The sequence below is a fragment of the Mobula hypostoma genome, chromosome 9 (genome assembly GCF_963921235.1).
Source record: "Mobula hypostoma chromosome 9, sMobHyp1.1, whole genome shotgun sequence".
Taxonomy (NCBI): Eukaryota; Metazoa; Chordata; class Chondrichthyes; order Myliobatiformes; family Myliobatidae; genus Mobula; species Mobula hypostoma.
In genome coordinates this window covers 19,653,988-19,669,214 of record NC_086105.1, presented here as the reverse complement: position 1 = coordinate 19,669,214, position 15,227 = coordinate 19,653,988, and the positions used below count along the sequence as shown (strand labels likewise).

General features: G+C 44.7%; 1 protein-coding gene across 4 annotated transcripts in view; it reads right to left on the bottom strand.

Moving 5' to 3' along the window:
* LOC134351543 (ankyrin repeat domain-containing protein 26-like) overlaps window positions 1-15,227 on the bottom strand; it is a 110,586-nt gene that overhangs the window by 91,114 nt on the left and 4,245 nt on the right. For all 4 annotated transcript variants that reach the window (XM_063057826.1, XM_063057825.1, XM_063057828.1 and 1 more), the window contains exons 2-3: window positions 2,436-2,550; window positions 19-192 (exon numbers count right to left, since the gene is read on the bottom strand). In XM_063057826.1, the coding sequence (XP_062913896.1) occupies window positions 19-192; window positions 2,436-2,550 (289 nt within the window). The remainder of the gene's footprint in view (window positions 1-18; window positions 193-2,435; window positions 2,551-15,227) is intronic.

The window sequence follows — 15,227 nt, the reverse complement described above, 5'->3', positions numbered from 1 at the left end:
AAGAATTAATGCAAGTACCTTATCTCGGGCATCTAAGTGTGCCCCATACTCCAGCAAATGCGTTGCCAAAGTGATGTTAGGGATCAGAACAGCAAGATGCAGAGCAGTATATACATTAATGTCCACCAGATTAGGATCAGCATCATGGCTTAGTAAGATAACTACACAACGCTCCTGTTCACACTGCACTGCCTGTGAACAAGGTAACAAGAGGTTATGTTTGAAGTTCATTGTTGTTAACTGCTAGCAAGTCTGGATTACAGATACACTTGCTTTGCTATCATTCTACTACCCAACAGATACACAGAATGAGACCAGGAATCCATATTAGACTCAGATACTAGAAGCTCCTCAACACTATCTCTGTGGGACTACCACTGGAGTGAATAGAACAGAGTCACAGGAACTGAGAGAACGGTACAGAGGCTGTGGGTGGAAGTACATTCAAGATCACTATGGGAACCTGCAGGCTTGTAGTGAATACTTGTCACTAATCTTTCCTTTGAGATGGAGAAATTTTTATATCAAACTGGATACAGGTTTCCCCCGCCATCCGAAGGTACAGCGTTCCTATCAAACGATTCGTAAGCCGGAATGTCATAAAGCAAAGAAGCAATTACCATTTATTTACATGGGAAAATTTTGTGAGCATTCGCAGACCCAAAAATAACCTACCAAATCATGCCAAATAACACATAAAACCAAAAGTAACAGTAACATATAGTAAAAGTAGGAATAATATGATAAATACACAGCTTATATAAAGTAGAAATACTTTTCCACAATCATTGCCTGAACTGTTCTCCGTAGCGAAAATCTCACGCAAGCGCCATTGGCAAAAACACGGCGCAAGCGCTCTCTCCAGTAACCTTTAAGCTATGAAGCTGCCAAATTATACCAAATAACACGTAAAAATACACAGCCGATATAAAGTAGAAATAATGTATGTACAGTGTAGTATCACTTACCGGAATTGGGAAAGCACGGAGCACACTGATGGTGGTGTGTTAGACTGAGTCATTGGAGTTTGGGTGGTGCAGTGGCCCCCACCCTCCGGGCAGCGAACCGATACTGATCCACGAAGCATACAGTGGTAGCCGGGAGGCACACAGCACATCTTTAAGAAAAAAGCCGAAATAAACATGCTAATTAATTAGGTGCCGCCCAGCACGTAAACGTCGGCCCAGATCAGTGCCGATTGCCGGTTGCATCGCCTCTGATCTGGGCTGACAATTACGTCCTGGGCAGTACCTAATTAATTAGCATGTTTATTTTGGCTTTTTTCTTAAAGATGTGCTGTGTCTCTCCCGGCTACTGCTGCATTCTCCGCGAATCGGTATCTGTTTGCGGCCTGGGTGTTGGAGTGGTGGGACACTGGGGTTTCATCTCGTCGTCTGGTTCCATTAGAGCAGGCAGCTCATCTTCTCCTATAACTGCCTGCCTTGATGTTGAAGGTCGAGGTTCGTCGTCTGCTGTGGCTGATGTGGAAGGCTTGCTTGACTGCTGAGCCTCGCACATTTTTCTATCATTCAGTTCTTTGTAAGGACTCAAACCATCCTGCAAATATCCCCTAAACCGACGCACCCTTTCAAAACTAAAGTCGTACTTGATCAGTACTCATTCGGTCTCGATTGTTAACCTTTCCTCTTCCAATTGCATCAGCTCTTCATCTATCAGTTCTTGGTCATGGGATGTGAAAACCTCTTCAACATCATCTTCGTCAGCTTTCACAAGCCAAACTCAGTTAGTCCTTACTTCATTCACCATGATCAAAAAGCTTAATTATGTCTAGTTTTATGCTAAGTGTAATACCCTTACGAGCTCTTTCAGGCTTTTCTGATACCTTAGAACTCATCTTGCTAACAGCTCCTCACAGGCATGTGTTAAAGCAATGCCGGCGAGAATGCAGTTTCGAATCCGGGGGAGAGCGGCTGCTCGGGGCGCGCTCTGCTTTTTATCGCGCGCTGATTTTTTCGTGCGCTGCTTTTTTCGTAACAGTGAAAACACCTTCTGTTAGCAAAAATAGGGTACTAATGTAGTTCTTTCGTAACAGCGAGGTTTCGTAAAGCGAACGTTTGAAAAGCAGGGGACACCTGTCTAGGTACTAAATTAAATATGTGCACTTTGGTCCAACTGTCATGACCATAATCAATTATGATTAATATTAAATTAAAACAGGCGGAGAATTAGGAAAGACCTCGTGATGGAGTACAGATATGAGGAAAAAGTGAGAAAGCACTGGAATATGAAATAATTCATATGGGAGAGAGAAAACTAAAGGGACAAGAAAACTGAAGGATGTTTGAAAAAGTAGGGGAAATGGATTATTGACTGTAATTCAAGTCACTACACTCTAGGAAGGATGAAGGTTTCAGGAAAGGTGCAAAAGGAAATTAAACAAATAGACTGGCCCCATCAAAATCAAGATCTCTTACCTTCATCAAAGGAGAGCGGTTTTCGTTGTCACAAATGTTCAGATTTGATTTATTTTCAACAAGCAAAGCAACTACATCAGCATGTCCATTTGCACATGCAAGGTGCAGTGGTGCTCTGGAAAGAAAATTAATAAGTAAATGTGCTAGTTATCATGTAAAAACTCACACTGCTATAGCTGATAAAGGCAAAGTAGCATTTGCAATGCAAAATCTAACAAGAAAAAATCCAAATAACTGTTCTGGATGTCAATAAATTATTAGAGACCTCCATCATCAATACATAAATACCATCATGCATTTACAATGTAAACAGCATTATAAAAAGTGGTTTCAAGAGATTACAGTGAAGTGCTGTACTGAGATAATAAAAGATAGAGGGGCGTTTTGGAGCACCTTGAATCGTTGATCATATCAACTGACTGGGGAAAGAAACTTTAAAGATGACATTAAGTTTGTCTTTCAATAGCCCGATAGTGCTTTCCAGAAAGGAGTGTTTGGAAAAGGCAGTTTGCTGGGTGGGTAGTGACTGCAATGATTTTTCCCGCCTTCTTCTTTGTCCTGGACACACACAAGTCCTGCAGTGATGGCAAACCACAAGCAATAACCTTTTTCTGCTGTCTTGACAGATTGCTGTCAGATATAGCACCAAAATAGACAGCAATGGCTGATGTGAGGATGCTCTTTACGATGGCAGTGTAGAATTCCAACAGTATGTTCTGAGAAAGATGGAATTTTACCAACTGTACATTTTCTGCTGAGCCTTTTTCTTAATGAATAGGATAAGATTCTCCCACATGTAATTCTGCAAAATAATGAAGTCCAGGAATCTGAATGTTGAAAGGATGCTCACTGTGGAGTTATTGATGATGAGTGGTGGAGAGGAGACATTTCTTCTCAGTTTGTATGGATCTCCACTGTTTTAAATGCATTCAGCTTCAAGTTCAGGACACTAGTCTGTTTACTTCCTGATGGTATTTGATTTGTCACTAAGTCTGGATAAAATTTAATTATTTAAAAGAAGAGAGGACCAGAAGGTTGTTCGTGTGGTATCAACAGAGAGACTAGGTCAAGTCAACTACAGGTCTGTTAGCCTGATAGCAGATAGGACAAATAAGTGGAAAAAGTCCAAGTGACTGTATGAATCAGTACTTAGTGACTTACGGATTAATAAAAGGCAATCATCATAGAGTTGGTTCCTTAAAGTTGTTATAACTCAGGGGGAGGGGGAATGGCAGTGGGATAAGCTCCCATTACCTATGCCTCAAAACAGTTTCTACTAAGAGGCAAAAGGCGGATTACTGGTGCCTTAACACCAGTCGCTTTGGGCAGATGAGACTTGCCAGCTCTTCCAGAAGAAAAACTCTGATCTCAAACCTTTGTTGCCTTATGGCTATACCCACTTATGGGGAAGGCTTCAAGAGTAAGCCTTGAGGAAAAGATCGGAGCTGGAGTCCCTAAGGCAGTCCCAGCTTGAGTTCAACACAGATGGGCAACTCCTGCGATGCTGCCAAACTGTACCAGTCTCTGCCATTCCTTTCAATTCATCAGATGTGCAGAGAAGGGGAAGCCTGCTGCATGGGGAACAGCTTGCTCTCGATATCGTACTGCTCTCACTTACATATCACATAGACAGCTGGGACAGAACATCTATGCTTGATAACAGATAGGGTCATCATAGGCTTATTAATAAAAGGTTACAAATGAACATCCTGAGGAATTAAAAAGGATTGTCAACAAACAGTTGATGCGGTGCAATGGATTTTACCAAACTGCACACAACAGATTCATCAAGGAAGTAAACCCCTACACGATCAGAGGGGAAGAGAGAAATTGGATTAAAAATGAGTCATTAGTAGAAAGCAAATGATAACAGTCATTTGGAATTTTAAAAATATGTTTGCAGTAAGGTTTTATAGAGCTCAGTAAAAGGTCGCTGCTTTCTGCAGTATTAATAAATTATATGGAATTAAAAATAAGAGCCACAAGTAAGTGATATCAAAACTAGCACCGTGGTTGCTGGACAGGAAGGAAATTCTAGACCCAAGCAAACAGCAATGGATTGGATTAAGTGGGAACAATAGTGGTATCTGTAACTCAATCTGAAATAGGATCTAACAGAATTGAGAAGGACAGATGAATGTTGATATGGATGTCCACAAACCTCTAACACAGGGGTTCCCAACCTGGCATCCAGAGAAGCTTTGGTTAATGGTAAGGGTCCATGGCATTAAAAAAAAGGTTGAGAACCTCTGCTCTAATGGCAGACAGACAAATAAATAACATGGCATATTAGACATGTGCCTCCATCAGCTTAGACACAGAATAGAGGGGCAGGAGTTCCTGTTAAAATATTAACAGACATTAGTTGTACCATAGCTTGTGTAATGTGTATAGTTACGATCAACAATACAGAAAGGATGTGATAGCATTATAACGGATAAAAAGGGATTCCCGAAGATGCTAAGTATAATCTGCTGGAGGAACTTAGAAGGTCAAGCAGCTTCTGTGGGAGGAAGGGAATTGTCCATGTTCCTGATGCAGGGTTTTGACCTGAAATGGTGACAAATCTTTTATCACACAGATGCTGCATGACCCACTGAGTTCTTCTTGCAAACTGTCTGTTGCTCTTGATTCCAGCATTTGCAATCTTTTGTGTCTCCATTTTACCAGGATACTCTTAAAGTTGGGGAAATACAAGTTTTGAGGAAAGGCTTTTGGAACAAGAAGCACCAGTTGGACCAAATATTGATAATAAAACCCTTGGAGAACAGTCATTATATTTTGAGATTTATTTTAACTGGAGATGGCAAGAAAAAATCTAAAGTTGACCATCTAACAGGATGGCTGAGGACCTGAGTATAAAAGTTTGAGGTGATGTGGCAGAGCCAGCACATATTTGTTGAAGTCAAGGAGACAAGTCTTGATTCAGTCTCTGGACTGAAACATTGACATTCCTCCTTCTCCAACAGATGCTGCTTAACTCACATAGTTTTTCCAGAAGTTTGTTTTTATGTTAAAGACAAATCAAGTTTGACTAGTCTGACCATATTTGTTTCTTCAGAAGGCATCTAGTAAAATCCCAAACAAAATTGATGCCCATGAAGTCAACTTTGCTGGAAACTGTCTTTACAACAGAAAGCAAGGAAGAGCTGCTGCTTTTTCAGAATGGGTGGTAGCTAGCTGTAGTGTCCCCCCGCACCACCCGCCCCCACAAGGATCAATGCCAGACTAAAACCTTAGTGATATAAATTGAGTATTAAACTGCAAGGAGTGAAGGATGAATTTAGCAAAACTTCATTCGACTCAAAAGATTATAAGTGTAACCCTAGTATTAAAAGTGCAGGTGGGAAGGTGGGACCTTATGCAAGAAATAGTTTGCACCTGAACTGGAGAGGGACTAATATTCCCTAGCGGGCAGGTTCACTGCTGTTGCATGGGGAAATCGCGGGGTTTAAACTAGAGTTGCAAGGGATGGTAACCAGAATGCCACAACAGATAGTAGACGTAGTGGAGACAGATGGTGTTAAGACCTCAGACAAAGTCAGGAATCAAAAGGTTGAGCAGGGAGCCACTAATGATCTGAGCTGTGAGTATTTCAACGTAAGAGATATTGTAGGGAAAGGCAGATGAGCTCAGGCCATGGATCAACACCTATAATCATGTATTGTAGCCATTAGAGATGTTTGGCTGCAGGAGGGGCAGGACTGTCAGCTCAATATTCCGGGGTTCTGTTGTTTTAGACGTGGCAGAGGGATGGATTAAAGGCAGAGGGGTGGCGTTACTAGTCAGGAAAATGTCACAGTAGTGCCCAGTTGTATCTCAGCTAGGGATAGGGAGGTCCTAGTTAAGAAAACAAAGGAGGTCCATAGCAGACATACGCAGAGAGAAACAAATGAGGTGTTGATGAAATATAAAAAATGCAAGAGAACAACTAAGAAAGAAGTCAGGCAGCCTAAAATATGGCATGAGGTTGCCCTGGCAGGCAAGGTGAAGGAGAATCTCAAGGGAATTTATAGATATATTAAGAGGCAAAAGCATTACATGAGACTAAACTGGTCCACTTAAAGATCAGAATGGTAATCCAAGAGATGTGGGAGATCTTGAATGAATTTTTCGCATTTGTATTTACTCAGGAGATGGGCATAGAGTCTCTGGAAGTGAGGCAAAGCAGCATGAACTTCATGGATCTATACAGATTACTGAGGAGTTTTTTGCAGTATTGAGGCAAATTAGGGTGGACAAATCCCCAAGGCCTGAGTGACAGGTGAGGTACTGGAGGATTGGAGGATAGATTAGAATAGATTCAACTTTATTGTCATTGTGCCGAGTACAGATACAAAGCCAATGAAAAGCAGTTAGCATCTGGCCAGAAATGCAAAGAATAGCATTATTTACAAAATAACTGCAAATAAAATGTAAGTGCTAAAAGGACACAAATATAAAAGTACTGAGACAGTACAATATGGGTGCAATACTGCTTAGCGCTGTGATGTGAGGTTCAGCAGGGTCACAGCCTCAGGGAAGAAGCTCTTCCTGTGCCTGCCGGTGCGGAAGCGGAGGCTCCTGTGGCGCCTACCGGATGGGAAAAGAGTAAAAAGTCCATGGTTAGGGTGAGATGCATCCTTGATAATGCTTTTCGCCCTGCCCAGGCAGCGTTTATGGTAGATGTTCTCAGTGGTGGATAATTGGGTGCCGATAATCCGCTGGGCAGTTTTCATCACACGCTGGAGTGCTTTGCGGTCCGATACGGGACAGTTGCCATACCACACTGAGATGCAGTTGGTGAGTACGTTCTCAATGGTACAGCGGTAAAAGTTCGTCAGTATCCTGGGACAGAGGTAAGCTTTCTTGATGCTCCGCAGGAAATAAAGTCGCTGTTGCACCTTTTTGATCAGGATGGAGGAGTTCAGGGACCAGGTGAGATCCTCGGAAATGTGGACACCAAGGAATTTGAAGCTTGATACACGCTCCACTACAGCTCCGTTGATATAGGTGGGGACGTGAGTATTGCTCCTAGCATGCCTGAAGTCCACAATGATCTCCTTGGTCTTCTGGGAGTTAAGGGCCAGGTTGTTATCGGCACACCACGCAGTCAGGTGCTGGACCTCATCCCTGTAGGCCGTCTCCTTATCCCCTCTGATCAGGCCAACCACCATGGTGTCATATGTGAACTTGATTCTGGAGTTATAACCGTGTACAGGAACGCAGTCATAGGTGAAAAGGGAGTACAGAAGAGGTCTGAGCACACAGCCTTGAGGCAAACCAGTGTTCAGGGTGAGAGTGGAGGAGCAGAGGGTGTCTAACTTAACTGACTGGGGTCTGTTAGTCAGAAAGTCCAAGGTCCAATTGCAGAGGGATGAGCTGATACCAAGCTGATGAAGTTTGGCGATCAGCTTGGAGGGGATCATAGTATTGACTGCCGAACTGAAGTCAACGAACAGCATTCTGACGTTAAGAGTTGGGGTTGTCCAGCTGGGTCAGGGCAGAGTGAAGTGCCGTAGAGATGGCGTCCTCTGTTCACCTGTTGGTGCAATAGGCAAATTGATGGGGGTCCAGGGTAGTGGGCAGACAGGATTTCAGATGTGACAGAACCAGTTGCTCAAAGCACTTTGCAATGATGGGGGTGAGAGCAACTGGGAGACTGGAAGCCTGTGACTAGTGGAGTACCACAGGGATTGGTGCTAACTGTGTCCCACTGTTTAAGAAAGGCTCTAAGAATAAGCCAGGAAATTTTAGACCAGTGAGCCTGACATCAGTAGTGGGAAAGTTATTGGAAGATATTCTAAAGGACAGGATATATAAGTATTGGATAGACATGGACTGATTAGGATAGTCAACATGGCTTCATGTATGGTAGTTCACGTCTAACAAATCTTCGAGTTTTTCGAGGAAGTTAGCAATAAAGTTGATGAAGGCAAGACAGTGGACGTTGCAAGGCTTTTGACAAGGTCCCACATGGAAGATTGCTTAAGAGTTGCTTGGCATTCAAGATGAGATTGTAAATTGTATTAGACATTGGTTTTGTGGGAGATTGGAAGCCTCTGACTAGTGGAGTACCACAGGGATTGGTGCTGGGTGAATCACTGTTTGTCATCTCCATCAATGATAAGGATGATATGTGGTTAGCTGGATAGCAACTTTGCAGATGATACTAAGATTGAGGGTATCGTGCACAGTGAGGAAGGCTATCAGAGCTTGCAGCAGAACCTGCACCAGCGAGGAAAATGGCAGATGGAATTTTTGCAGACAAGTCCGAGGTGTTGCATTTTGGTAGGACCAACCTGGGTAGGTCTTACACAGTGAACTGTAGGGCACTGAGGAGCGTTGTAGAACAAAGTGATCTGGGAATTCAGGTCCATAATTCATTGCAAGTGGGGTCACAGGTAGATAGGGTTGTTAAAAAACAAGGCTTTTGGCATATCGGCCTTCTTTACTCAAAGTACTGAGTACAGGATATGGGATGTTATGTAAAAGTTATATAATATGTTGGTGAGGCCTAATTTGGAGTATTGTGTGCAGTTCTGCTCACCTACCTACAGGAAAATGCAAATAAATGCAGGCTTTTTCCACTGAGGTTGTGTGGGACTACAACCAGAGGTCGTGGGTTATCGGTGAAATATGAAAAGTTTAAGGGGAACAGAAGGCTAAACTTTTTCACTCAGAGGGCCACAAGAGTGGCCAGTGTAAGTGGTGGATACGAGCTTGATTTCAATGTTTAAAAGAAGTTTGGATAGGTACATGGATGGTAGGGGCATGGAAGGATATAGTCCCAGCGCAGGTTGACGGGAGTAGGCAGTTCAAATGGTTTGGCACAGACATGATGAGCTGAAGGCTTGTTTCTGTGCTGTACTTGTCTATGGCTCTATGACTCTGCAATAACAGACCAGGAATACACACTTGGGCTGAGAGACTGCACAACAAAGCAGTGGACAAAACTTAACAGATGAAAATGAAGTTATTTTTTTTGCAGAAATAAGAAAAAGAAAATAGACTAAATGGCCAGACTTGCTCAAAGGCTAGTTTAAAAACCTATGTAATTAAGGATTCATATATAGCAGCACTGAATATTAGGGCAGATAAACTAAGCTTAATCTACGCAACACACATCAAAGTTGCTGGTGAACACAGCAGGCCAGGCAGCATCTCTAGGAAGAGGTACAGTTGATGTTTCAGGCCAAGACCCTTCGTCAGGACTAACTGAAGGAAGAGTTAGTAAGAGATTTGAAAGTGGGAGGGGGAGGGGGAGATCCAAAATGATAGGAGAAGACAGGAGGGGGGAGGGATGGAGCCAAGAGCTGGACAGGTGATTAGCAAAGGAGATATGAGCGACTCATGGGACAGGAGGCCCGGGAAGAAAGACAAGTGGGGGGGGGGACCCAGAGGATGGGCAAGGCGTATAGTCAGAGGGACAGAGGGAGAAAAAGGAGAGTGAGAGAAAGAATGTGTGTATAAAAATAAATAACCAATGGGGTACGAGGGGGATGTGGGGCATTAGCGCAAGTTAGAGAAGTCAATGTTCATGCCATCAGGTTAGAGGCTACCCAGACGGAATATAAGGTGTTGTTCCTCCAACCTGAGTGTGGCTTCATCTTTACAGTAGAGGAGGCCGTGGATAGACATGTCAGAATGGGAATGGGATGTGGAGTTAAAGTGTGTGGCCACTGGGAGATCCTGCTTTCTCTGGCGGACAGAGCGTAGATGTTCAGCAAAGCGGTCTCCCAGTCTGCGTCGGGTCTCGCCAATATATAGAAGGCCACATCGGAAGCACCGGACGCAGTAAATCACCCCAGCCGACTCACAGGTGAAGTGTCGCCTCACCTGGAAGGACTGTCTGGGGCCCTGAATGGTGGTGAAGGAGGAAGAGTAAGGGCATGTGTAGCACTTGTTCCACTTACACGGATAAGTGCCAGGAGGGAGATCAGTGGGGAGGGATGGGGGGGACGAATGGACAAGGGAGTTGCGTAGGGAGCGATCCCTGCGGAATGCGGGGGGGGGGGAGGGAAAGATGTGCTTAGTGGTTGGATACAGTATATCACCCCATCCGACTCACAGGTGAAGTGTGCAGTATATCACCCCAGCCGACTATTTATTTTTATTTTCATACACACATTCTTTCTCTCACTCTTTTTCTCCCTCTGACTATACTCCTTGTCCATCCTCTGGGTTCCCCCCTCCCCTTGTCTTTCTCCCCGGGCCTCCTGTCCCATAATCCTCTCATATCCCCTTTGCCAATCACCTGTCCAGCTCTTGGCTCCATCCCTCCCCCTCCTGTCTTCTCCTATCATTTTGGATCTCCCCCTCCCCCTCCCACTTTCAAATCTCTTACTAACTCTTCCTTCAGTTAGTCCTGACGAAGGGTCTTGGCCTGAAACGTCGACTGTACCTCTTCCTAGAGATGCTGCCTGGCCTGCTGCGTTCACCAGCAACTTTGATGTGCGTTGCTTGAATTTCCAGCATCTTCAGAATTCCTGTTGTTTAAGCTTAATCTACAGTGCCTTGAAAAATTATTCAGCGCCACAACTATTTTCACATTTAACTGTCTCATTTTCTAAATTTAAAATATATGGAATTAGGATTTTTTAAGTTAATCTACATTCTCCATGTCAAATCAAAAGGAAAAAAACCAGCACCTGTCAACACCTTATTAAAAATTAAAATCCAAAATCGTGAGGCTGAAAAAGTATTCATTCCTTTTGCAATTACTCTGCTAACTTTTATCAGGCGCAATGCCATATATTATATCTTACCAACTCCCCAAATTTGTTGATCAAGAAAATTGGAGGATCACCTATTTTCAATGAATTTATTAGAATAAATGCCTTCTCTCTGTAAGGTCCAACTGGCATCGTTGGTTTTCAACAAACCAAACCAACATGAAGATAAAACAGCATTCAAATCAGGGAAATGATTAATAGAGAGACACAAATCTGGGATAATCTGAAAGTCACTGAACATACCTCAGAGTTCAAAGCAGTCCATTGTGAAAATGTGGGAAAAATACAAAATCACAGCCACACTGCCTAGGTTAGGCTGCACCTCTAAAGTTAGTAGCTGAAGAATGGCACTTGTAAGAGAGGGTACCGTGATGCGAACTGTGACTGAGTGAGTAACAGAAGTCGGTGGCTGCAACTGGAGATGAAATTCATGGTTTCACAATCTCTAAGGCCTTGAACAAAAAGGGTATTAATGGAAGAGTGGCAAGGAAGAAGTCCTAGCTAAAAAAAGAACACATCTCACCCATAAAGGCTTTGTAAAGCATCACTGAGAAGATGCTGTAAAAATGTGGAAGGAAGTCATGAGATAGAATGTGGAACGTCTTGGCTTCAACACTAAACTGTACCTGTAAATCTCATACTGCGCATCAGCCAGGTAACACCTCCCTACTGTAAAGTATGGTGGAGGTAGCATCATGCTATGGGGATGTATTTCAGCAGCAGACACTGGAAATCTGGTCAGGACTGACGGGAAGATGAATACTGCTAACTACGGAGGTCCTCAATATTTGAGGGCGGAGCTCAGGATGATGGCACCTGTTACGTACCCCGTAACTGGGTTGCCAAACCAGCAGAAATGGATCACTCAGTTGGAGTCTGGAGTACTAGAACTAAGAAAGTTTTATTAAAGAAATAAGCAACACGGTCATCGAAAGGATAATAAATGCAACAGTTCAGCAATGATAACCACTCATGTGCACAGAATTAAGATAACAGCATCAATCAAGCTCTATCGTTGTCTAGGGGTAAATGACCAAATTTAAAGTGACTCAAAGTTCAGTCCAGTTAGTAGTTCAGTTCGCAGTAATCGTTGCCATGGTGATGGACAACGTGGGGGAAGAGAGAGATAGAACAGGAACAACTGATCATTCAGAACGGCTTCACTCACAGACCGGCGAGATTGCTCACAAGCAACTTTTGGGCGGGTCCTTGGTGATGTCATCTGAGGTCACCGACTGTGACCCCTCCTCCAGATGTGGTCGATCCTCTGCAGTGAACCCGGCACCCAGGCAAGGGCGGACACACACCGGGTTCCCGCTGATCGTACCTTTCCACCCTGGTCGTTGTCTGATACTTCTCACCCACTCGTGAGAGGCGCACCACTTCCAGGGTCTCGTTACCTCGGGTGGCGTGTGTGTCTGCCTTAGCGAACCTGTCCCTTTTTATCCCCCTGCTGGGGCATCGCCTGTCCACCACTTGACACAGTTCAGGGTTCAAAGGGGGAGCCGCTCCAGACAGCTCTCTCTCCCCCGTTCCTTCATTACACATCTCCAGACGCTGCTCCATTGTTCCTTATCTCTCCTTCCCCTGAGGGCAGGTGGCAGACCACTTGCTGATGTCACTGATGCTAACCCAGGCCAGCAAACATCTTAATTTTATGTGTATTCTCGTAACACTTCCCCCCCTTTAAGGATTTTTACCGGGAGGTAAAAATTACAAACATGAATACATTATTTGATACATACACAATATACATCTTTATCAGCTATTTGGCTAACACAGCGAGTTTGAAGCTGTCAACACCTTGACAGACAGTCATCACATTTTCTGTTCCTCTTACACGTGTTATTAATAATCCCTTAGACCAGGCTCCAACTCAGCAAACTTCATAGTGGCCAAAAACACTGATGAATTGCGATCAATGTAACCTCTCATTTGGTTTTGTCCCGGACCACAATAACAAGGGTCGTCCCATTCCGACTCAGTTTTCTCTCGCAAGGGCTTAGTAGGAGGGGGACGGGTATTGACCGCAGAGTTATTGCAAAACTTCCTGCAGTACCCCACCATCTCCAAGAGCCTTCTGAGGGCCCTCTTGTCTGTCGGGGTTGGGAGGTCAGCGATAGCCTGCACTGTAGCTTGCATCGCTGCCAGCTGCCCCTGTGTCACCACAATTCCCGGGTAAGTGACCCTCGTGTGGCCGAATTCATTTTTTTCAAGGTTCACTATCAAGCTGGCTTCAGACAGCCGTATTAAATTGCCAATACACACCTCTGTGTTCATCAGCCCTTTAGTCACTGAATTACTCAATATATATGAGTGTTCTTTACAAGGCTGCCCTATTGTAACAGACATCACCCAACGTCCCAGTTCTTTGCATTTCCTCGGGACAATCAAACCCATGGGCGCGAGTCGTTTAATTACTTCTTCTAAAGATTCGCTTTGTTCGGGGATTAAGGGAGAGACCTTATCAGTAGACCTGGCCAAAACAATAGCCTTCTCCCATCTGATCGATCCCATACTAATCTTTTCAAAATGTTTTTTTCCTCTTATCAGGGGGCCCCTAGCTTCATTGATTTCCACGCTAACACCGACTAGGTTTGTTAGCATATCAAAAGCCGGTGACCGTCTCAGTTCGCGTCGGTCATGATCAATAACATTTTTCCCCCTGGGCAGCCGGTAAATCTCTTTCATGATTCCACCAACTGTTTCCTCCAGCACCGCAAGATGTCCACCGGGGGGTACCTCGTGGGCCATGTTAAAAACCTCATCCCCATAACTCTTTTGCACCACCCCCCACTCCTCATCTGCGGATACTGTCCTTGATTTCCCTTTCTTCCTTAGCACTTCCTCATCCGCACAATAGCCTACTAGTTCCCTTGTTAAAGCTGTGTCAGAGAGAGCTGTCTCGGCAAAAACCATCAGCCCCTCGTCTCGCTCCTGCGTCTGCACAAATTCTTTCCTGGCTACTGCTACGTCTGTCCCAGCTCCCTCACTACCTCTTATCTCACTACACCCTGTCTCATACAAGGTTGGCAGAAATGTTTCAGCTAAATTTACCACCACAGCTAAATTCGCTATCGCGGGCCGGTGATGAACCTGTGAGTCCATGGGCGGGGCCTCAATGCTGGCAGGCTGACCTGTCAATCTCACGACTGGGAACACGATTCCTCCGGTGATGTCATTACCGAGCAAGACTTCCACGTCTTTCATCGGTAATTCTGACCTCACCCCGATCGTGACTAGTCCAGAGACCAGGTTGCTCTGTAAGTGTATCTGGTGCAAAGGGACTGACTCTGTCCCTTCCCCAACACCTTTGACCTCTACCTCCCCAGTCTGGGTCTCTGAGCTAAACTCTAATACACTCTTCAGTATTAGTGACTGACACGCTCCCGTGTCTCTCCAGATCCGCACTGGAACTGGTTTTAACCTCTTCTTCACTGACACCAATCCGGCCGAGATAAACCTCTCGCGCCCTTCCTGGACTTTTTTCAGACCTGTCCTTCCCTAGCGGTTCGCTTAACAGCTCGATACAGCCATTCCAAATTTCCGCTTTTCCTTTCCCTGTCTCCTTCCTTGGGGCAAAGCACCTGGACGCAAAGTGTCCGACTTTCCCACAATTATAACAGACGACCCCAGGAGACTTCCTACCAGACTGCTCCCGGTCTACCTTATCCTTTTCACTAGTCCCCGGCTTACTTTCTGACTTTTCCGGCGGACTCTCCTCTCCGTCCTGACTACCTTTCTGGTAGCCTTTACTCGGGGCAAACTTCATTTTATGCGTCAACGTATACTCATCCGCTAACTTAGCAGTTGCGGCTAACGTGGCTGCCTCTTTCTCATCGAGGTAGGGTCTCATACCCTCGGGGACACAACCTTTAAACTGCTCAATCAGGATCAGTTGTAGCAGTCTGTCATAATCCCCCTCTACCCCCTTTGAGGCGCACCAACGCTCACAATATGTCTGCATCTCACGGGCAAACTCCAAATACGCGCGGTCCCACCGCTTCCTCGCATTCCGGAACCTCTGCCGGTATGCCTCTGGGACCAACTCATAAATCCTGAGGATGGCCTCTTTCAC